Source organism: Salvelinus alpinus, chromosome 10 (genome assembly GCF_045679555.1).
Source record: "Salvelinus alpinus chromosome 10, SLU_Salpinus.1, whole genome shotgun sequence".
In the NCBI taxonomy this organism is placed as follows: Eukaryota; Metazoa; Chordata; class Actinopteri; order Salmoniformes; family Salmonidae; genus Salvelinus; species Salvelinus alpinus.
The window spans coordinates 77,064,743-77,084,806 of NC_092095.1; the positions used below are offsets into that span (position 1 = coordinate 77,064,743).

At 45.7% G+C, this 20,064-nt stretch overlaps 1 protein-coding gene across 4 annotated transcripts in view; it reads left to right on the forward strand.

The window, feature by feature from the left end:
• Positions 1-18,861, forward strand: part of tdrd3 (tudor domain containing 3) — a 64,891-nt gene extending 46,030 nt beyond the window's left edge. Inside the window, exons 11-15 of one of the 4 annotated variants that reach the window (XM_071330925.1) lie at positions 640-1,441; positions 2,095-2,605; positions 10,734-10,859; positions 11,321-11,460; positions 18,424-18,861. In XM_071330925.1, the coding sequence (XP_071187026.1) occupies positions 640-1,441; positions 2,095-2,605; positions 10,734-10,859; positions 11,321-11,431 (1,550 nt within the window). In that variant the 3' untranslated portion in view covers positions 11,432-11,460; positions 18,424-18,861. Of the gene's footprint in view, positions 1-639; positions 1,442-2,094; positions 2,606-10,733; positions 10,860-10,940; positions 11,299-11,320; positions 11,461-18,423 lie in introns of those variants that run through there. The other 3 variants (XM_071330926.1, XM_071330928.1, XM_071330927.1) reach the window with 3 other exon arrangements.
• The last annotated feature ends 1,203 nt before the right edge of the window (positions 18,862-20,064 follow it).

Below are 20,064 nucleotides of genomic sequence, written 5' to 3' on the forward strand. Positions count from 1 at the left end.
ATCTATCAGTATAGGCAGGTCAGCCACCAGACAGACAGTCAGAACCGGGCACTGGGTCTATCTATCAGTATAGGCAGGTCAGCCACCAGACAGTCAGAACCGGGCACTGGGTCTATCTATCAGTATAGGCAGGTCAGACACCAGACAGTCAGAACCGGGCACTGGGTCTATCTATCAGTATAGGCAGGTCAGACACCAGACAGTCAGAACCGGGCACTGGGTCTATCTATCAGTATAGGCAGGTCAGACACCAGACAGTCAGAACCGGGCACTGGGTCTATCTATCAGTATAGGCAGGTCAGACACCAGACAGTCAGAACCGGGCACTGGGTCTATCTATCAGTATAGGCAGGTCAGACACCAGACAGTCAGAACCGGGCTCTGGGTCTGTCTATCAGCAAACAATAACAACATTTTGTGTTTCCAATTTGTTTGAAATGTTTTAATGTTTAAACGTTTACACCCTGTGTGTGTGTGTGTGTGTGTGTGTGTGTGTGTGTGTGTGTGTGTGTGTGTGTGTGTGTGTGTGTGTGTGTGTGTGTGTGTGTGTGTGTGTGTGTGTGTGTGTGTGTGTGTGTGTGTGTGTGTGTGTGTGTGTGTGTGTGTGTGTGTGTGTGTTTCTCTGGGTTTCTCCTCCAGAGCCAAAGAGCCAGTCCTCTCAGAGGCATCACGATGGTAAGATGACGTTCCCCCCTAACGACCACCACCAGTCCCAGGACAGGTACCCCCAACGCAGCGACAGCCAGTCCCAGGGCAGGTACCCCCAACGCAGCGACAGCCGCAACGACAGGTCAGACAGTAGGAACGACAGACCACGGAAGGAGAGAAACGAGAGGAACGACAGACCACCTCGCTTCCAGAGGGACAGTGACAAGGATTTCCCTAAACCTGGCCACGACCCCTCCATCGCCACATCCACCCCTTCCCCAGCCCCAGCTCCAGCAGGGGGCCAGCAGGGCCAGGAGAGAGCCCAGGACAGAGGCCAGGAAAGGGGCCAGACACAGGAGAAAGCCCCTCCTGGAGGTGGAGGAGGGCCAGAGAGGTGGAGAGAGGCCCAGAATGAGAGACAAGCAGCCAGGGAGTCCAGAGGACAGACATCGGTGTTCTGCCCTGCTACGTACCCCGCCCCTGGCCAGCGGAATAGAGAACCTAGAGACGGAACCCAGGGGGATCTTTCTGGTTCTGGAACCTTCCAGCAGGGAATCAGAGTAGGTTCTAGTTCTGGTTCCGGAGGGTTCCAGAACCAAAGTCGGAGAGAGCAGCACTCGGTACCTGATCTGTCGTTTAATAAGAGAGGAGGAGGAGGAGGAGGAGGGATGAAGCAGGACAACGGGCCTGCACCAGCTGCCTCTAAACCAGGCCAGCACCAGACAGAGTCCAGTTCTAACTGTGGATCAGAACCTAAAGGGGTCCAGAGATCTGACAGCAGAGCGGAAAACAGGTCCGGATTCTGGATTAAACTTGATTATGAATATCGTCTCATCAAATCACATGTTATTGGTCACATACACATGGTTAGCAGATGTTAATGCGAGTGTAGTGAAATGCTTGCGCTTCTAGTTCCGACCATGCAGTAATATCGAACAATTTCACAACAAATACCTAATACACACAAATCTAAGTAAAGGAATGGAATTAAGAATATATACATATATGGATGAGTAATGTCAGAGCAGCATATACTAAGATACAGTAGATAGTAAAGAATATAGTATATATATATGAGATGAGTAATATAGGTTATGTAAACATTATATAAAGTGGCATTGTTTAAAGTGGCTAGTGATACATTTAGTTACATAAAGATGGCAAGATGCAGTAGATGGTATAGAGTACAGTATATACATATGAGATGAGTAATGTAGTTTATGTAAACATTATATTAAGTGGCGTGGTTTGTACGGATACTTGATTAGACCTGACTATGAATGTCGTCTGATTGTCAATGTCATCCGTGTTTATGAATACAATGTGTTGAGGGTTGACTGTTTTCTCATGTGTATGCAATGGTTTTTCATTCTTGTACGGTGATGCCAATGAAGAAAAAAAAAATTGCATTCTGGGATGTGCAGTAAAGTTGTGTTGTCGTTGTAGAGCCGAGCCCAACAGCAGGCGGAGAGGAGGGGGGAAGTCCCACAGGGAACGGCCCAACTCGGACAACTTTGACCGTTACCGGGACAACGGACCGCCCAACTCTTCTACGTCGTGGGCGGGGCAAGAGAAGGACTGTAGCGCCGGGACGCAGGACTGGGGCGTGTCCCGTGGTGAGTCTCGTCCAGTGAAAGGCCAAGTGGGCAGCGGCCCAGGCTCAGGGCCACACCTCCAAAACGGTGACTCGTCAACGGAACACCGGACAGGGCCAATCAAACAACAGAACTACTCCACTGGTCCCGCCCCCAGGGAGAGGGAGGAGCCACACAACAGGAACAGCACTAACCCCGCCCATAACAACTCCAACACCGCCCCTAAGAAGAGAACAGGGCAGGTCAAAGGGCAGAGGTCAGACCAGGGGCAGGTTGGGTCCATGGAGACTGCAGTGTCTCAAGGCCTGGGGACCTTGAAACCAGGAGACCAGGTTCTGGCGCTCTACTGGGAAGACAACAAGGTACAATTATATTAACACTGGAGTCATGGTTAGATAGATGGGAGGATTACAAGACAACTATATTAACACTGGAGTCATGGTTAGATAGATGGGAGGATTACAAGGGACAACTATATTAACACTGGAGTCATGGTTAGATAGATGGGAGGATTACAAGGTACAATTATATTAACACTGGAGTCATGGTTAGATAGATGGGAGGATTACAAGGTACAACTATATTAACACTGGAGTCATGGTTAGATAGATGGGAGGATTACAATCAATTATATTAACACTGGAGTCATGGTTAGATAGATGGGAGGATTACAAGGGACAACTATATTAACACTGGAGTCATGGTTAGATAGATGGGAGGATTACAAGGTACAACTATATTAACACTGGAGTCATGGTTAGATAGATGGGAGGATTACAATCAATTATATTAACACTGGAGTCATGGTTAGATAGATGGGAGGATTACAAGGTACAACTATATTAACACTGGAGTCATGGTTAGATAGATGGGAGGATTACAAGGTACAACTATATTAACACTGGAGTCATGGTTAGATAGATGGGAGGTTTACAAGGTACAACTATATTAACACTGGAGTCATGGTTAGATAGATGGGAGGTTTACAAGGTACAATTATATTAACACTAGAGTCATGGTTAGATAGATGGGAGGATTACAAGGTACAACTATATTAACACTGGAGTCATGGTTAGATAGATGGGAGGATTACAAGGTACAACTATATTAACACTGGAGTCATGGTTAGATAGATGGGAGGATTACAAGGTACAATTATATTAACAATGGCGTCATGGTTAGATAGATGGGAGGTTTACAAGGTACAACTATATTAATACTGGAGTCATGGTTAGATAGATGGGAGGATTACAAGGTACAACTATATTAACACTGGAGTCATGGTTAGATAGATGGGAGGATTACAATCAATTATATTAACACTGGAGTCATGGTTAGATAGATGGGAGGATTACAAGGTACAATTATATTAACAATGGCGTCATGGTTAGATAGATGGGAGGTTTACAAGGTACAACTATATTAATACTGGAGTCATGGTTAGATAGATGGGAGGATTACAAGGTACAATTATATTAACACTGGAGTCATGGTTAGATAGATGGGAGGATTACAAGGTACACTTACAGTGGGGAGAACAAGTATTTGATACACTGCCGATTTTGCAGGTTTTCCTACTTACAAAGCATGTAGAGGTCTGTAATTTTTATCATAGGTACACTTCAACTATGAGAGACGGAATCTAAAACAAAAATCCAGAAAATCACATTGTATGATTTTTAAGTAATTAATTTGCATTTTATTGCATGACATAAGTATTTGATACATCAGAAAAGCAGAACTTAATATTTGGTACAGAAACCTTTGTTTGCAATTACAGAGATCATACGTTTCCTGTAGTTCTTGACTAGGTTTGCACACACTGCTGCAGGGATTTTGGCCCACTCCTCCATACAGACGTTCTCCAGATCCTTCAGGTTTCGGGGCTGTCGCTGGGCAATACGGACTTTCAGCTCCCTCCAAAGATTTTCTATTGGGTTCAGGTCTGGAGACTGGCTAGGCCACTCCAGGACCTTGAGATGCTTCTTACGGAGCCACTCCTTAGTTGCCATGGCTGTGTGCTTCGTGGCTTTGTCATGCTGGAAGACCCAGCCACGACCCATCTTCAATGCTCTTACTGAGGGAAGGAGGTTGTTGGCCAAGATCTCGCGATACATGGCCCCATCCATCCTCCCCTCAATACGGTGCAGTCGTCCTGTCCCCTTTGCAGAAAAGCATCCCCAAAGAATGATGTTTCCACCTCCATGCTTCACGGTTGGGATGGTGTTCTTGGGGTTGTACTCATACTTCTTCTTCCTCCAAACACGGCGAGTGGAGTTAGACCAAAAAGCTCTATTTTTGTCTCATCAGACCACATGACCTTCTCCCATTCCTCCTCTGGATCATCCAGATGGTCATTGGCAAACTTCAGACAGGCCTGGACATGCACTGGCTTAAGCAGGGGGACCTTGCGTGCGCTGCAGGATTTTAATCCATGACGGCGTAGTGTGTTACTAATGGTTTTCTTTGAGACTGTGGTCCCAGCTCTCTTCAGGTCATTGACCAGGTCCTGCCGTGTAGTTCTGGGCTGATCCCTCACCTTCCTCATGATCATTGATGCCCCACGAGGTGAAATCTTGCATGGAGCCCCAGACCGAGGGTGATTGACCGTCATCTTGAACTTCTTCCATTTTCTAATAATTGCGCCAACAGTTGTTTCCTTCTCACCAAGCTGCTTGCCTATTGTCCTGTAGCCCATCCCAGCCTTGTGCAGGTCTACAATTTTATCCCTGATGTCCTTACACAGCTCTCTGGTCTTGGCCATTGTGGAGAGGTTGGAATCTGTTTGATTGTGTGTGGACAGGTGTCTTTTATACAGGTAACGAGTTCAAACAGGTGCAGTTAATACAGGTAATGAGTGGAGAACAGGAGGGCTTCTTAAAGAAAAACTAACAGGTCTGTGAGAGCCGGAATTCTTACTGGTTGGTAGGTGATCAAATACTTATGTCATGCAATAAAATGCAAATTAATTACTTAAAAATCATACAATGTGATTTTCTGGATTTTTGTTTTAGATTCCGTCTCTCACAGTTGAAGTGTACCTATGATAAAAATTACAGACCTCTACATGCTTTGTAAGTAGGAAAACCTGCAAAATCGGCAGTTTATCAAATACTTGTTCTCCCCACTGTATATTAACACTGGAGTCATGGTTAGATAGATGGGAGGATTACAAGGTACAATTATATTAATACTGGAGTCATGGTTAGATAGATGGGAGGATTACAAGGTACAATTATATTAACACTGGAGTCATGGTTAGATAGATGGGAGGATTACAAGGTACAACTATATTAACACATGAGTCATGGTTAGATAGATGGGAGGATTACAAGGTACAACTATATTAACACTGGAGTCATGGTTAGATAGATGGGAGACAATCAATTATATTAACACTGGAGTCATGGTTAGATAGATGGGAGGATTACAAGGTACAAATATATTAACACTGGAGTCATGGTTAGATAGATGGGAGGATTACAAGGTACAATTATATTAACACTGGAGTCATGGTTAGATAGATGGGAGGATTACAAGGTACAATTATATTAACACTGGAGTCATGGTTAGATAGATGGGAGACAATCAATTATATTAACACTGGAGTCATGGTTAGATAGATGGGAGACAATCAATTATATTAACACTGGAGTCATGGTTAGATAGATGGGAGGACGACAAGGTACAACCATATTAACACTGGAGTCATGGTTAGATAGATGGGAGGATTACAAGGTACAATTATATTAACACTGGAGTCATGGTTAGATAGATGGGAGGATTACAAGGTACAATTATATTAACACTGGAGTCATGGTTAGATAGATGGGAGGATTACAAGGTACAATTATATTAACACTGGAGTCATGGTTAGATAGATGGGAGGATTACAAGGTACAATTATATTAACACTGGAGTCATGGTTAGATAGATGGGAGGATTACAAGGTACAATTATATTAACACTGGAGTCATGGTTAGATAGATGGGAGACAATCAATTAAATTGAAATCTCCTAAAATAAATGGCAAATAATTTGACGATATTAAACACTGTTCACATTCTTGAGTTTGATATAACTTTCAACACTTGTCCAAAGTTTTACACAAAATGTTCTTGGACAGACTAGACTGGTTATACGCTGTGCATAATGACACCTCTGTGTGTAGTTGTACAGGTCCAGGATAGACGCTGTGTTTAATGACACCTCTGTGTGTAGTTGTCCAGGATAGACGCTGTGTATAATGACACCTCTGTGTGTAGTTGTCCAGGATAGACGCTGTGTATAATGACACCTCTGTGTGTAGTTGTACAGGTCCAGGATAGACGCTGTGTTTAATGACACCTCTGTGTGTAGTTGTCCAGGATAGACGCTGTGTGTAATGACACCTCTGTGTATAATGACACCTCTGTGTGTAGTTGAACAGGTCCAGGATAGACGCTGTGTTTAATGACACCTCTGTGTGTAGTTGTACAGGTCCAGGATAGACGCTGTGTTTAATGACACCTCTGTGTGTAGTTGTCCAGGATAGACGCTGTGTATAATGACACCTCTGTGTGTAGTTGTCCAGGATAGACGCTGTGTATAATGACACCTCTGTGTGTAGTTGTACAGGTCCAGGATAGACGCTGTGTTTAATGACACCTCTGTGTGTAGTTGTCCAGGATAGACGCTGTGTGTAATGACACCTCTGTGTATAATGACACCTCTGTGTGTAGTTGAACAGGTCCAGGATAGACGCTGTGTTTAATGACACCTCTGTGTGTATTTGTACAGGTCCAGGATAGACGCTGTGTTTAATGACACCTCTGTGTATAGTTCTACAGGTCCAGGATAGACGCTGTGTTTAATGACACCTCTGTGTGTAGTTGTACAGGTCCAGGATAGACGCTGTGTATAATGACACCTCTGTGTGTAGTTGTCCAGGATAGACGCTGTGTTTAATGACACCTCTGTGTGTAGTTGTACAGGTCCAGGATAGACTCTGTGTGTAATGACACCTCTGTGTGTAGTTGTACAGGTCCAGGATAGACGCTGTGTATAATGACACCTCTGTGTGTAGTTGTCCAGGATAGACGCTGTGTGTAATGACACCTCTGTGTTTAATGACACCTCTGTGTGTAGTTGTACAGGTCCAGGATAGACGCTGTGTGTAATGACACCTCTGTGTGTAGTTGTACAGGTCCAGGATAGACGCTGTGTGTAATGACACCTCTGTGTGTAGTTGTACAGGTCCAGGATAGACGCTGTGTTTAATGACACCTCTGTGTGTAGTTGTACAGGTCCAGGATAGACTCTGTGTGTAATGACACCTCTGTGTGTAGTTATACAGGTCCAGGATAGACGCTGTGTTTAATGACACCTCTGTGTATAATGACACCTCTGTGTGTAGTTGTACAGGTCCAGGATAGACGCTGTGTTTAATGACACCTCTGTGTGTAGTTGACAGGTCCAGGATAGACTCTGTGTGTAATGACACCTCTGTGTGTAGTTCTACAGGTCCAGGATAGACGCTGTGTTTAATGACACCTCTGTGTGTAGTTGTACAGGTCCAGGATAGACTCTGTGTGTAATGACACCTCTGTGTGTAGTTGTACAGGTCCAGGATAGACGCTGTGTGTAATGACACCTCTGTGTGTAGTTGTACAGGTCCAGGATAGACGCTGTGTGTAATGACACCTCTGTGTGTAGTTGAACAGGTCCAGGATAGACGATGTGTTTAATGACACCTCTGTGTGTAGTTGTCCAGGATAGACGCTGTGTTTAATGACACCTCTGTGTATAATGACACCTCTGTGTGTAGTTGTACAGGTCCAGGATAGACGCTGTGTGTAATGACACCTCTGTGTGTAGTTCTACAGGTCCAGGATAGACGCTGTGTGTAATGACACCTCTGTGTGTAGTTGAACAGGTCCAGGATAGACGATGTGTTTAATGACACCTCTGTGTGTAGTTGTACAGGTCCAGGATAGACGCTGTGTTTAATGACACCTCTGTGTGTAGTTGTACAGGTCCAGGATAGACGCTGTGTGTAATGACACCTCTGTGTGTAGTTGTACAGGTCCAGGATAGACGCTGTGTATAATGACACCTCTGTGTGTAGTTGTCCAGGATAGACGCTGTGTGTAATGACACCTCTGTGTATAATGACACCTCTGTGTGTAGTTGAACAGGTCCAGGATAGACGATGTGTTTAATGACACCTCTGTGTGTAGTTGTACAGGTCCAGGATAGACGCTGTGTTTAATGACACCTCTGTGTGTAGTTGAACAGGTCCAGGATAGACGCTGTGTGTAATGACACCTCTGTGTGTAGTTGAACAGGTCCAGGATAGACTCTGTGTGTAATGACACCTCTGTGTGTAGTTGACAGGTCCAGGATAGACTCTGTATCTAATGACACCTCTGTGTGTAGTTGAACAGGTCCAGGATAGACGCTGTGTTTAATGACACCTCTGTGTGTAGTTGTACAGGATAGACGCTGTGTGTAATGACACCTCTGTGTGTAGTTGAACAGGTCCAGGATAGACGCTGTGTTTAATGACACCTCTGTGTTTAATGACACCTCTGTGTGTAATGACACCTCTGTGTGTAGTTGTACAGGTCCAGGATAGACGATGTGTTTAATGACACCTCTGTGTTTAATGACACCTCTGTGTTTAATGACACCTCTGTGTGTAATGACACCTCTGTGTATAATGACACCTCTGTGTGTAGTTGTACAGGTCCAGGATAGACGCTGTGTTTAATGACACCTCTGTGTTTAATGACACCTCTGTGTTTAATGACACCTCTGTGTATAATGACACCTCTGTGTGTAGTTGTACAGGTCCAGGATAGACTCTGTGTGTAATGACACCTCTGTGTGTAGTTGTACAGGTCCAGGATAGACTCTGTGTGTAATGACACCTCTGTGTGTAGTTGTCCAGGATAGACGCTGTGTATAATGACACCTCTGTGTGTAATGACACCTCTGTGTGTAGTTGTCCAGGATAGACGCTGTGTATAATGACACCTCTGTGTTTAATGACACCTCTGTGTATAATGACACCTCTGTGTGTAGTTGAACAGGTCCAGGATAGACGCTGTGTGTAATGACACCTCTGTGTGTAGTTGTACAGGTCCAGGATAGACGCTGTGTGTAATGACACCTCTGTGTGTAGTTGAACAGGTCCAGGATAGACGATGTGTTTAATGACACCTCTGTGTGTAGTTGTACAGGTCCAGGATAGACGCTGTGTTTAATGACACCTCTGTGTGTAGTTGTACAGGTCCAGGATAGACGCTGTGTGTAATGACACCTCTGTGTGTAGTTGTACAGGTCCAGGATAGACGCTGTGTATAATGACACCTCTGTGTGTAGTTGTCCAGGATAGACGCTGTGTGTAATGACACCTCTGTGTATAATGACACCTCTGTGTGTAGTTGTACAGGTCCAGGATAGACGCTGTGTGTAATGACACCTCTGTGTGTAGTTGTACAGGTCCAGGATAGACGCTGTGTGTAATGACACCTCTGTGTGTAGTTGTACAGGTCCAGGATAGACGCTGTGTTTAATGACACCTCTGTGTTTAATGACACCTCTGTGTGTAATGACACCTCTGTGTGTAGTTGTACAGGTCCAGGATAGACGATGTGTTTAATGACACCTCTGTGTTTAATGACACCTCTGTGTTTAATGACACCTCTGTGTGTAATGACACCTCTGTGTATAATGACACCTCTGTGTGTAGTTGTACAGGTCCAGGATAGACGCTGTGTTTAATGACACCTCTGTGTTTAATGACACCTCTGTGTTTAATGACACCTCTGTGTATAATGACACCTCTGTGTGTAGTTGTACAGGTCCAGGATAGACGCTGTGTTTAATGACACCTCTGTGTTTAATGACACCTCTGTGTTTAATGACACCTCTGTGTATAATGACACCTCTGTGTGTAGTTGTACAGGTCCAGGATAGACTCTGTGTGTAATGACACCTCTGTGTGTAGTTGTACAGGTCCAGGATAGACTCTGTGTGTAATGACACCTCTGTGTGTAGTTGACAGGTCCAGGATAGACGCTGTGTGTAATGACACCTCTGTGTGTAGTTGACAGGTCCAGGATAGACGCTGTGTGTAATGACACCTCTGTGTGTAGTTGTACAGGTCCAGGATAGACGCTGTGTTTAATGACACCTCTGTGTGTAGTTGTACAGGTCCAGGATAGACGCTGTGTGTAATGACACCTCTGTGTGTAGTTGACAGGTCCAGGATAGACGCTGTGTGTAATGACACCTCTGTGTGTAGTTGAACAGGTCCAGGATAGACGCTGTGTTTAATGACACCTCTGTGTGTAGTTGAACAGGTCCAGGATAGACGCTGTGTTTAATGACACCTCTGTGTGTAGTTGTACAGGTCCAGGATAGACTCTGTGTGTAATGACACCTCTGTGTGTAGTTGTACAGGTCCAGGATAGACTCTGTGTGTAATGACACCTCTGTGTATAGTTCTACAGGTCCAGGATAGACGCTGTACATCCCTCTGGTCTCACGGCCGTCGTGGTCTTTACTGAGTATGGAAACTGTGAGGAGGTCCTTCTACACAACATCAGAACGGTCAACACGGACTTCTGGGTAAAGTATCTATGGACTACAAGTTGGCTCTGTCTCAACTCACCTTTCCACGATTCCTTACGTCCTCTCTCTGCTCTCCAGCTTCTCAACCGTATTGGAGGAGAATGTCCAAGGTCCCTCCCCCACCCCCTTCGACCATCTCCTCTAATGGGTTGTTGAGAAGGAGGAGAGGAGAGAGGGATGTAAGGAAACGAGGAAAGACTCATTGAGAATGGACCTACATTCTGCCTAATAGAAAGTCCTATTATTCAGTTGTGAACACATAGACTGATACGACATGGGTTTTGCCTTCAGGAAGATCAGCTGCTCTAATATCATCTCATAAACCAGGGCCTGTATTCACAGTGTCTTGAGCCAGAGGGCAGATCTAGGATCAGGTCCTGCTTGTCAGAATAGAATCGTATTCAGTGTGATGTTAAAAAATGGCCAAACTGATGGTAGGTCTGTATGTGTGGTGGCAGAAGGAAGAGGAGGGGTTAGAGTACCGGCGCGGGGGAGACGGGCAGCCTCGGACCAACACGAGGACCCGGCCCACGGTCCAGTATTACCAGCCGCCCAGGGCCAGGGACTGACTGACTGATCACGTCATGACTGAGTTACGGTACGGACACAGCACCTGTACTACACCACATGACTGAGTTACGGTACAGACAGGTTACACCTGTACTACATGACTGAGTTACGGCACAGACAGGTTACACCTGTACTAGACCACATGACTGAGTTACGGCACAGACAGGTTACACCTGTACTACATGACTGAGTTACGGTACAGACAGGTTACACCTGTACTACATGACTGAGTTACGGTACAGACAGGTTACACCTGTACTACATGACTGAGTTACGGCACAGACAGGTTACACCTGTACTACATGACTGAGTTACGCTACAGACAGGTTACACCTGTACTACACCACATGACTGAGTTATGGTACAGACAGGTTACACCTGTACTACATGACTGAGTTACGGTACAGACAGGTTACACCTGTACTACATGACTGAGTTACGGTACAGACAGGTTACACCTGTACTACACCACATGACTGAGTTACGGTACAGACAGGTTACACCTGTACTACATGACTGAGTTACGGTACAGACAGGTTACACCTGTACTACATGACTGAGTTACGGTACAGACAGGTTACACCTGTACTACATGACTGAGTTACGGTACAGACAGGTTACACCTGTACTACATGACTGAGTTATGGTACAGACAGGTTACACCTGTACTACACCACATGACTGAGTTACGGTACAGACAGGTTACACCCGTACTACATGACTGAGTTACGGTACAGACAGGTTACACCTGTACTACATGACTGAGTTACGGTACAGACAGGTTACACCTGTACTACATGACTGAGTTACGGTACAGACAGGTTACACCTGTACTACATGACTGAGTTACGGTACGGACAGGTTACACCTGTACTACATGACTGAGTTACGGTACAGACAGGTTACACCTGTACTACATGACTGAGTTACGGTACAGACAGGTTACACCTGTACTACATGACTGAGTTACGGTACAGACAGGTTACACCTGTACTACATGACTGAGTTACGGTACAGACAGGTTACACCTGTACTACATGACTGAGTTACGGTACAGACAGGTTACACCTGTACTACATGACTGAGTTACGGTACAGACAGGTTACACCTGTACTACATGACTGAGTTACGGTACAGACAGGTTACACCTGTACTACACCACATGACTGAGTTACGGTACAGACAGGTTACACCTGTACTACATGACTGAGTTACGGTACAGACAGGTTACACCTGTACTACACTACATGACTGAGTTACGGTACAGACAGGTTACACCTGTACTACATGACTGAGTTACGGTACAGACAGGTTACACCTGTACTACACCACATGACTGAGTTACGGTACAGACAGGTTACACCTGTACTACATGACTGAGTTACGGTACAGACAGGTTACACCTGTACTACATGACTGAGTTACGGTACAGACAGGTTACACCTGTACTACATGACTGAGTTACGGTACAGACAGGTTACACCTGTACTACATGACTGAGTTACGGTACAGACAGGTTACACCTGTACTACATGACTGAGTTACGGTACAGACAGGTTACACCTGTACTGCACTACATGACTGAGTTACGGTACAGACAGGTTACACCTGTACTACATGACTGAGTTACGGTACAGACAGGTTACACCTGTACTACATGACTGAGTTACGGTACAGACAGGTTACACCTGTACTACATGACTGAGTTACGGTACAGACAGGTTACACCTGTACTACATGACTGAGTTACGGTACAGACAGGTTACACCTGTACTACATGACTGAGTTACGGTACAGACAGGTTACACCTGTACTACATGACTGAGTTACGGTACAGACAGGTTACACCTGTACTACATGACTGAGTTACGGTACAGACAGGTTACACCTGTACTACATGACTGAGTTATGGTACAGACAGGTTACACCTGTACTACATGACTGAGTTACGGTACAGACAGGTTACACCTGTACTACATGACTGAGTTACGGTACAGACAGGTTACACCTGTACTACATGACTGAGTTATGGTACAGACAGGTTACACCTGTACTACATGACTGAGTTACGGTACAGACAGGTTACACCTGTACTACATGACTGAGTTATGGTACAGACAGGTTACACCTGTACTACACTACATGACTGAGTTACGGTACAGACAGGTTACACCTGTACTAGACCACATGACTGAGTTACGGTACAGACAGGTTACACCTGTACTAGACCACATGACTGAGTTACGGTACAGACAGGTTACACCTGTACTACATGACTGAGTTACGGTACAGACAGGTTACACCTGTACTACATGACTGAGTTACGGTACAGACAGGTTACACCTGTACTACATGACTGAGTTATGGTACAGACAGGTTACACCTGTACTACATGACTGAGTTACGGTACAGACAGGTTACACCTGTACTACATGACTGAGTTACGGTACGGACAGGTTACACCTGTACTACATGACTGAGTTACGGTACAGACAGGTTACACCTGTACTACATGACTGAGTTACGGTACAGACAGGTTACACCTGTACTACACCACATGACTGAGTTACGGTACAGACAGGTTACACCTGTACTACATGACTGAGTTACGGTACAGACAGGTTACACCTGTACTACATGACTGAGTTACGGTACGGACAGGTTACACCTGTACTACATGACTGAGTTACGGTACAGACAGGTTACACCTGTACTACATGACTGAGTTACGGTACAGACAGGTTACACCTGTACTACATGACTGAGTTACGGTACAGACAGGTTACACCTGTACTACATGACTGAGTTACGGTACAGACAGGTTACACCTGTACTACATGACTGAGTTACGGTACAGACAGGTTACACCTGTACTACACTACATGACTGAGTTACGGTACAGACAGGTTACACCTGTACTACATGACTGAGTTACGGTACAGACAGGTTACACCTGTACTACACCACATGACTGAGTTACGGTACAGACAGGTTACACCTGTACTACATGACTGAGTTACGGTACAGACAGGTTACACCTGTACTACATGACTGAGTTACGGTACAGACAGGTTACACCTGTACTACATGACTGAGTTACGGTACAGACAGGTTACACCTGTACTACATGACTGAGTTACGGTACAGACAGGTTACACCTGTACTACATGACTGAGTTACGGTACAGACAGGTTACACCTGTACTGCACTACATGACTGAGTTACGGTACAGACAGGTTACACCTGTACTACATGACTGAGTTACGGTACAGACAGGTTACACCTGTACTACATGACTGAGTTACGGTACAGACAGGTTACACCTGTACTACATGACTGAGTTACGGTACAGACAGGTTACACCTGTACTACATGACTGAGTTACGGTACAGACAGGTTACACCTGTACTACATGACTGAGTTACGGTACAGACAGGTTACACCTGTACTACATGACTGAGTTACGGTACAGACAGGTTACACCTGTACTACATGACTGAGTTACGGTACAGACAGGTTACACCTGTACTACATGACTGAGTTATGGTACAGACAGGTTACACCTGTACTACATGACTGAGTTACGGTACAGACAGGTTACACCTGTACTACATGACTGAGTTACGGTACAGACAGGTTACACCTGTACTACATGACTGAGTTATGGTACAGACAGGTTACACCTGTACTACATGACTGAGTTACGGTACAGACAGGTTACACCTGTACTACATGACTGAGTTATGGTACAGACAGGTTACACCTGTACTACACTACATGACTGAGTTACGGTACAGACAGGTTACACCTGTACTAGACCACATGACTGAGTTACGGTACAGACAGGTTACACCTGTACTAGACCACATGACTGAGTTACGGTACAGACAGGTTACACCTGTACTACATGACTGAGTTACGGTACAGACAGGTTACACCTGTACTACATGACTGAGTTATGGTACAGACAGGTTACACCTGTACTACATGACTGAGTTACGGTACAGACAGGTTACACCTGTACTACATGACTGAGTTACGGTACGGACAGGTTACACCTGTACTACATGACTGAGTTACGGTACAGACAGGTTACACCTGTACTACATGACTGAGTTACGGTACAGACAGGTTACACCTGTACTACACCACATGACTGAGTTACGGTACAGACAGGTTACACCTGTACTACATGACTGAGTTACGGTACAGACAGGTTACACCTGTACTACATGACTGAGTTACGGTACGGACAGGTTACACCTGTACTACATGACTGAGTTACGGTACAGACAGGTTACACCTGTACTACATGACTGAGTTACGGTACAGACAGGTTACACCTGTACTACATGACTGAGTTACGGTACAGACAGGTTACACCTGTACTACATGACTGAGTTACGGTACAGACAGGTTACACCTGTACTACATGACTGAGTTACGGTACAGACAGGTTACACCTGTACTACACCACATGACTGAGTTACGGTACAGACAGGTTACACCTGTACTACATGACTGAGTTACGGTACAGACAGGTTACACCTGTACTACATGACTGAGTTACGGTACAGACAGGTTACACCTGTACTACATGACTGAGTTACGGTACGGACAGGTTACACCTGTACTACATGACTGAGTTACGGTACGGACAGGTTACACCTGTACTACATGACTGAGTTACGGTACAGACAGGTTACACCTGTACTACATGACTGAGTTACGGTACAGACAGGTTACACCTGTACTACATGACTGAGTTACGGTACAGACAGGTTACACCTGTACTACATGACTGAGTTACGGTACAGACAGGTTACACCTGTACTACATGACTGAGTTACGGTACAGACAGGTTACACCTGTACTACATGACTGAGTTACGGTACAGACAGGTTACACCTGTACTACATGACTGAGTTATGGTACAGACAGGTTACACCTGTACTACATGACTGAGTTACGGTACAGACAGGTTACACCTGTACTACATGACTGAGTTACGGTACAGACAGGTTACACCTGTACTACATGACTGAGTTATGGTACAGACAGGTTACACCTGTACTACATGACTGAGTTACGGTACAGACAGGTTACACCTGTACTACATGACTGAGTTATGGTACAGACAGGTTACACCTGTACTACACTACATGACTGAGTTACGGTACAGACAGGTTACACCTGTACTAGACCACATGACTGAGTTACGGTACAGACAGGTTACACCTGTACTAGACCACATGACTGAGTTACGGTACAGACAGGTTACACCTGTACTACATGACTGAGTTACGGTACAGACAGGTTACACCTGTACTACATGACTGAGTTATGGTACAGACAGGTTACACCTGTACTACATGACTGAGTTACGGTACAGACAGGTTACACCTGTACTACATGACTGAGTTACGGTACGGACAGGTTACACCTGTACTACATGACTGAGTTACGGTACAGACAGGTTACACCTGTACTACATGACTGAGTTACGGTACAGACAGGTTACACCTGTACTACACCACATGACTGAGTTACGGTACAGACAGGTTACACCTGTACTACATGACTGAGTTACGGTACAGACAGGTTACACCTGTACTACATGACTGAGTTACGGTACGGACAGGTTACACCTGTACTACATGACTGAGTTACGGTACAGACAGGTTACACCTGTACTACATGACTGAGTTACGGTACAGACAGGTTACACCTGTACTACATGACTGAGTTACGGTACAGACAGGTTACACCTGTACTACATGACTGAGTTACGGTACAGACAGGTTACACCTGTACTACATGACTGAGTTACGGTACAGACAGGTTACACCTGTACTACACCACATGACTGAGTTACGGTACAGACAGGTTACACCTGTACTACATGACTGAGTTACGGTACAGACAGGTTACACCTGTACTACACTACATGACTGAGTTACGGTACAGACAGGTTACACCTGTACTACATGACTGAGTTACGGTACGGACAGGTTACACCTGTACTACATGACTGAGTTACGGTACGGACAGGTTACACCTGTACTACATGACTGAGTTACGGTACAGACAGGTTACACCTGTACTACATGACTGAGTTACGGTACAGACAGGTTACACCTGTACTACATGACTGAGTTACGGTACAGACAGGTTACACCTGTACTACATGACTGAGTTACGGTACAGACAGGTTACACCTGTACTACATGACTGAGTTACGGTACAGACAGGTTACACCTGTACTACATGACTGAGTTACGGTACAGACAGGTTACACCTGTACTACACTACATGACTGAGTTACGGCACATTTTGGACAAATGCCCCGTTCTGAGAACCACCACGCTGACCGTTCACACTAGATCCATCCACAAGCCCTCCCTCCCTCCCTCCCTCCCTCCCTCCCTCCCTCCCTCCCTCCCTCCCTCCCTCCCTCCCTCCCTCCCTCCCTCCCTCCCTCCCTCCCTCCCTCCCTCCCTCCCTCCCTCCCTCCCTCCCTCCCTCCACACAGTTAGTCAGTACCTAGCTCACAGTGGACGTCCTCCCTCCCTCCCTCCCTCCCTCCCTCCCTCCCTCCCTCCCTCCCTCCCTCCCTCCCTCCCTCCCTCCCTCCCTCCCTCCCTCCCTCCCTCCCTCCCTCCCTCCCTCCCTCCCTCCCTCCCTCCACACAGTTGGTCAGTACCTAGCTCACAGTGGAAGCCCTCCCTCCTCACAGTTAGTCAGTAGCTCGCCTGAGGGCCTCATCTTTAAGTAAACAGCCCCAGAGAGCAAACAGCAGTCATTACCGTGGTTACCAGCGCTACGCTAGGATTATATGTTCGGTAGGTTTGTGTGTTTATTGACAGAAAGATGTTTACTCCTCATGGCTGGATGATCTTGGACAACAGCAGTGTGAACTGAACACAGGGTTGATGGTGGTTTGACAAGGTGAACTGATGAACTGACTGTCTGTTTCCTGTTTCCCCCTCAGACGGAGTCCACAAAGGATCCCAGAGGTCGACGCATCTGACCTCCAAAAACCACCGATCTTTCTTCTCTCGGGTGGCAAAATTCCCGCGACTTTCCCAGGTTTTCCAGAAATCCTGTTCGGGGGGATTCCACCTCCGCATTGTTCCCTCCTGATTCCACAGAATCTTTCAACTGTGGATTTTATTTAAAAAACGGACTTTGGGAAAGTGAGTGGGATTTTACAAAGCCTTCTCTCCTCTTCACCAAATACACTCTTCCTGTGTTCACTTGTGTCTCCATATCAACAAGTGTGAACCAATCAGGAAAAAGGGGCTTGTTGCTCAAAGATGCTGACAACAAGGACTCTAGCGAACACACTTTGTAAAGCGCACAGCCGCTGTACACGGGGAAGATTTGTCAAATAGTTTATTATTAGACTAATAAAAATACTGCTCCTGTATTTCTCTGGTTTTTATTTGCCTGATTTGAAATCTCTTGTCCAATGAACTGTCTCATGTTGCAGCCTTAATGGCTCAGTCTGTTACTACAGTCCATGTGTTCCTCTCTGACAGCTCAGTCTGTTACTACAGTCCATGTGTTCCTCTCTGACAGATCAGTCTGTTACTACAGTCCATGTGTTCCTCTCTGACAGATCAGTCTGTTACTACAGTCCATGTGTTCCTCTCTGACAGATCAGTCTGTTACTACAGTCCATGTGTTCCTCTCTGACAGCTCAGTCTGTTACTACAGTCCATGTGTTCCTCTCTGACAGCTCAGTCTGTTACTACAGTCCATGTGTTCCTCTCTGACAGATCAGTCTGTTACTACAGTCCATGTGTTCCTCTCAGACAGCTCAGTCTGTTACTACAGTCCATGTGTTCCTCTCTGACAGCTCAGTCTGTTACTACAGTCCATGTGTTCCTCTCTGACAGATCAGTCTGTTACTACAGTCCATGTGTTCCTCTCAGACAGCTCAGTCTGTTACTACAGTCCATGTGTTCCTCTCTGACAGCTCAGTCTGTTACTACAGTCCATGTGTTCCTCTCTGACAGCTCAGTCTGTTACTACAGTCCATGTGTTCCTCTCTGACAGCTCAGTCTGTTACTACAGTCCATGTGTTCCTCTCTGACAGATCAGTCTGTTACTACAGTCCATGTGTTCCTCTCGTCTCTCTGACAGCTCAGTCTGTTACTACAGTCCATGTGTTCCTCTTGTCTCTCTGACAGCTCAGTCTGTTACTACAGTCCATGTGTTCCTCTCTGACAGATCAGTCTGTTACTACAGTCCATGTGTTCCTCTCAGACAGCTCAGTCTGTTACTACAGTCCATGTGTTCCTCTCTGACAGCTCAGTCTGTTACTACAGTCCATGTGTTCCTCTCTGACAGATCAGTCTGTTACTACAGTCCATGTGTTCCTCTCAGACAGCTCAGTCTGTTACTACAGTCCATGTGTTCCTCTCTGACAGCTCAGTCTGTTACTACAGTCCATGTGTTCCTCTCTGACAGCTCAGTCTGTTACTACAGTCCATGTGTTCCTCGTCTCTCTGACAGCTCAGTCTGTTACTACAGTCCATGTGTTCCTCTCTGACAGCTCAGTCTGTTACTACAGTCCATGTGTTCCTCTCGTCTCTCTGACAGCTCAGTCTGTTACTACAGTCCATGT